This window comes from Priapulus caudatus, unplaced genomic scaffold, assembly GCF_000485595.1.
Source record: "Priapulus caudatus unplaced genomic scaffold, Priapulus_caudatus-5.0.1 Scaffold2123, whole genome shotgun sequence".
Taxonomy (NCBI): domain Eukaryota; kingdom Metazoa; phylum Priapulida; class Priapulimorpha; order Priapulimorphida; family Priapulidae; genus Priapulus; species Priapulus caudatus.
The window spans coordinates 12,560-13,809 of record NW_014579184.1 but is presented as its reverse complement, the minus strand read 5'-3'; the positions used below and the strand labels follow the sequence as shown (position 1 = coordinate 13,809).

Here is a 1,250-nt window from a genome sequence, read left to right as displayed (position 1 = left end):
GAGTCTAAAGCTCGGTTCACATTACCGACTTCAGGCTGCGAAATTAACGCGAGTCCGGAGTCAAATACTCCCCGATTTACTGTCGGACTCCCTGATTTGACATATGCAGGCGTCCGTGTGACTCCCTGAAAATTCTGCTATACTAACAAGTTCGTTCCAGAGCACGGCGTTACGGAATTACCGTATTTTTTCCAGCAAATGTCCAAAGAAAATTTGGTAGACGTGCATCGCATGAATCTTCAAATACGCACATGCGTTATTGTTGTTGTGCTCAAAGTTTTGAACTTCAGACTGCGGACTCCCTCATTTGGCTACGAACTCCCTCTTTTTGAGGGCAGGGAGCGTTGGACTCCCTTGTTCAAAAGTTAATTTCTAACCCTGAACTTTATGTTGGCGAACTAGCGAATTGGCGAGTTGGACCAATTTTGCAATTCGGCAACTCCGAGTTGGTGAAAATAGAACATGTTCTAATCTCCCAACTAGTTGCGCTCGATCAGTTGGTCGTGCAACTTTTGCGTTTACACTGCCGATTGTCGGTTGTATAGTTGGGAAGTTGGTCCAATTCGCCAATTCGCCAAGTCAGTAGTGTAAAGCCAGCTTAACGCGGCGACCTCACAGCGTGCGTCGCCGCTGCCAATCCTACTTATACTTGTACTTTTCTTCTATTTTTTACTTATTCTTTTCTTCTTTCATTGTTCTATTTATACTTTTTCTTATATTTTTTTTACTTAAATTCTTTTCTTCTTTCATTGTTCTATTTCTACTTTTTCTTATATTTTTTACTTAAATTCTTTTTTTCTTTCATACTTCTACTGCTCAGGGACGACCACATAGCGATTGCCGGGCAGTCGTCTGGCAGACTGAGAGCAGCCGAGATGTGTGATTGGTTTACGGCGCGACACGTGTACGGAGGCGCCCCCTACGGGATGTCGCGCTCGTTCGTAGTGACGCATACGACGTGTGACATCTTGGTGACATGCGTGACGAGGGAACGAACACGACATCACACAACATCATGATGTCAAACGTCTTTCACTCACATGTGTGATGACAACTCATAGCTATATGTATATATATACATATACATATATATATACGCACACGCACACATACGTACCTCCTCCTCGTCGCGCGGCGGCTGGCATCGTACGAAGGACGCGGTCCCGCACGCTTCCTGCACACACGCACACGCACGCACACATACGTACCTCCCCCTCGTCGCGCGGCGGCTGGCATCGTACGAAGGACGC

At 46.2% G+C, this 1,250-nt stretch overlaps 1 protein-coding gene across 1 annotated transcript in view; it reads right to left on the bottom strand.

Annotated features, from left to right (window-relative positions):
- Window positions 1-1,250, bottom strand: part of LOC106818264 (protein RUFY3-like) — a gene marked incomplete at its 5' end in the record, with an annotated part of 18,534 nt that overhangs the window by 7,008 nt on the left and 10,276 nt on the right. The window contains one exon of the mRNA XM_014822985.1: window positions 26-35. Coding sequence (XP_014678471.1) covers window positions 26-35 — 10 coding nt within the window. The remainder of the gene's footprint in view (window positions 1-25; window positions 36-1,250) is intronic.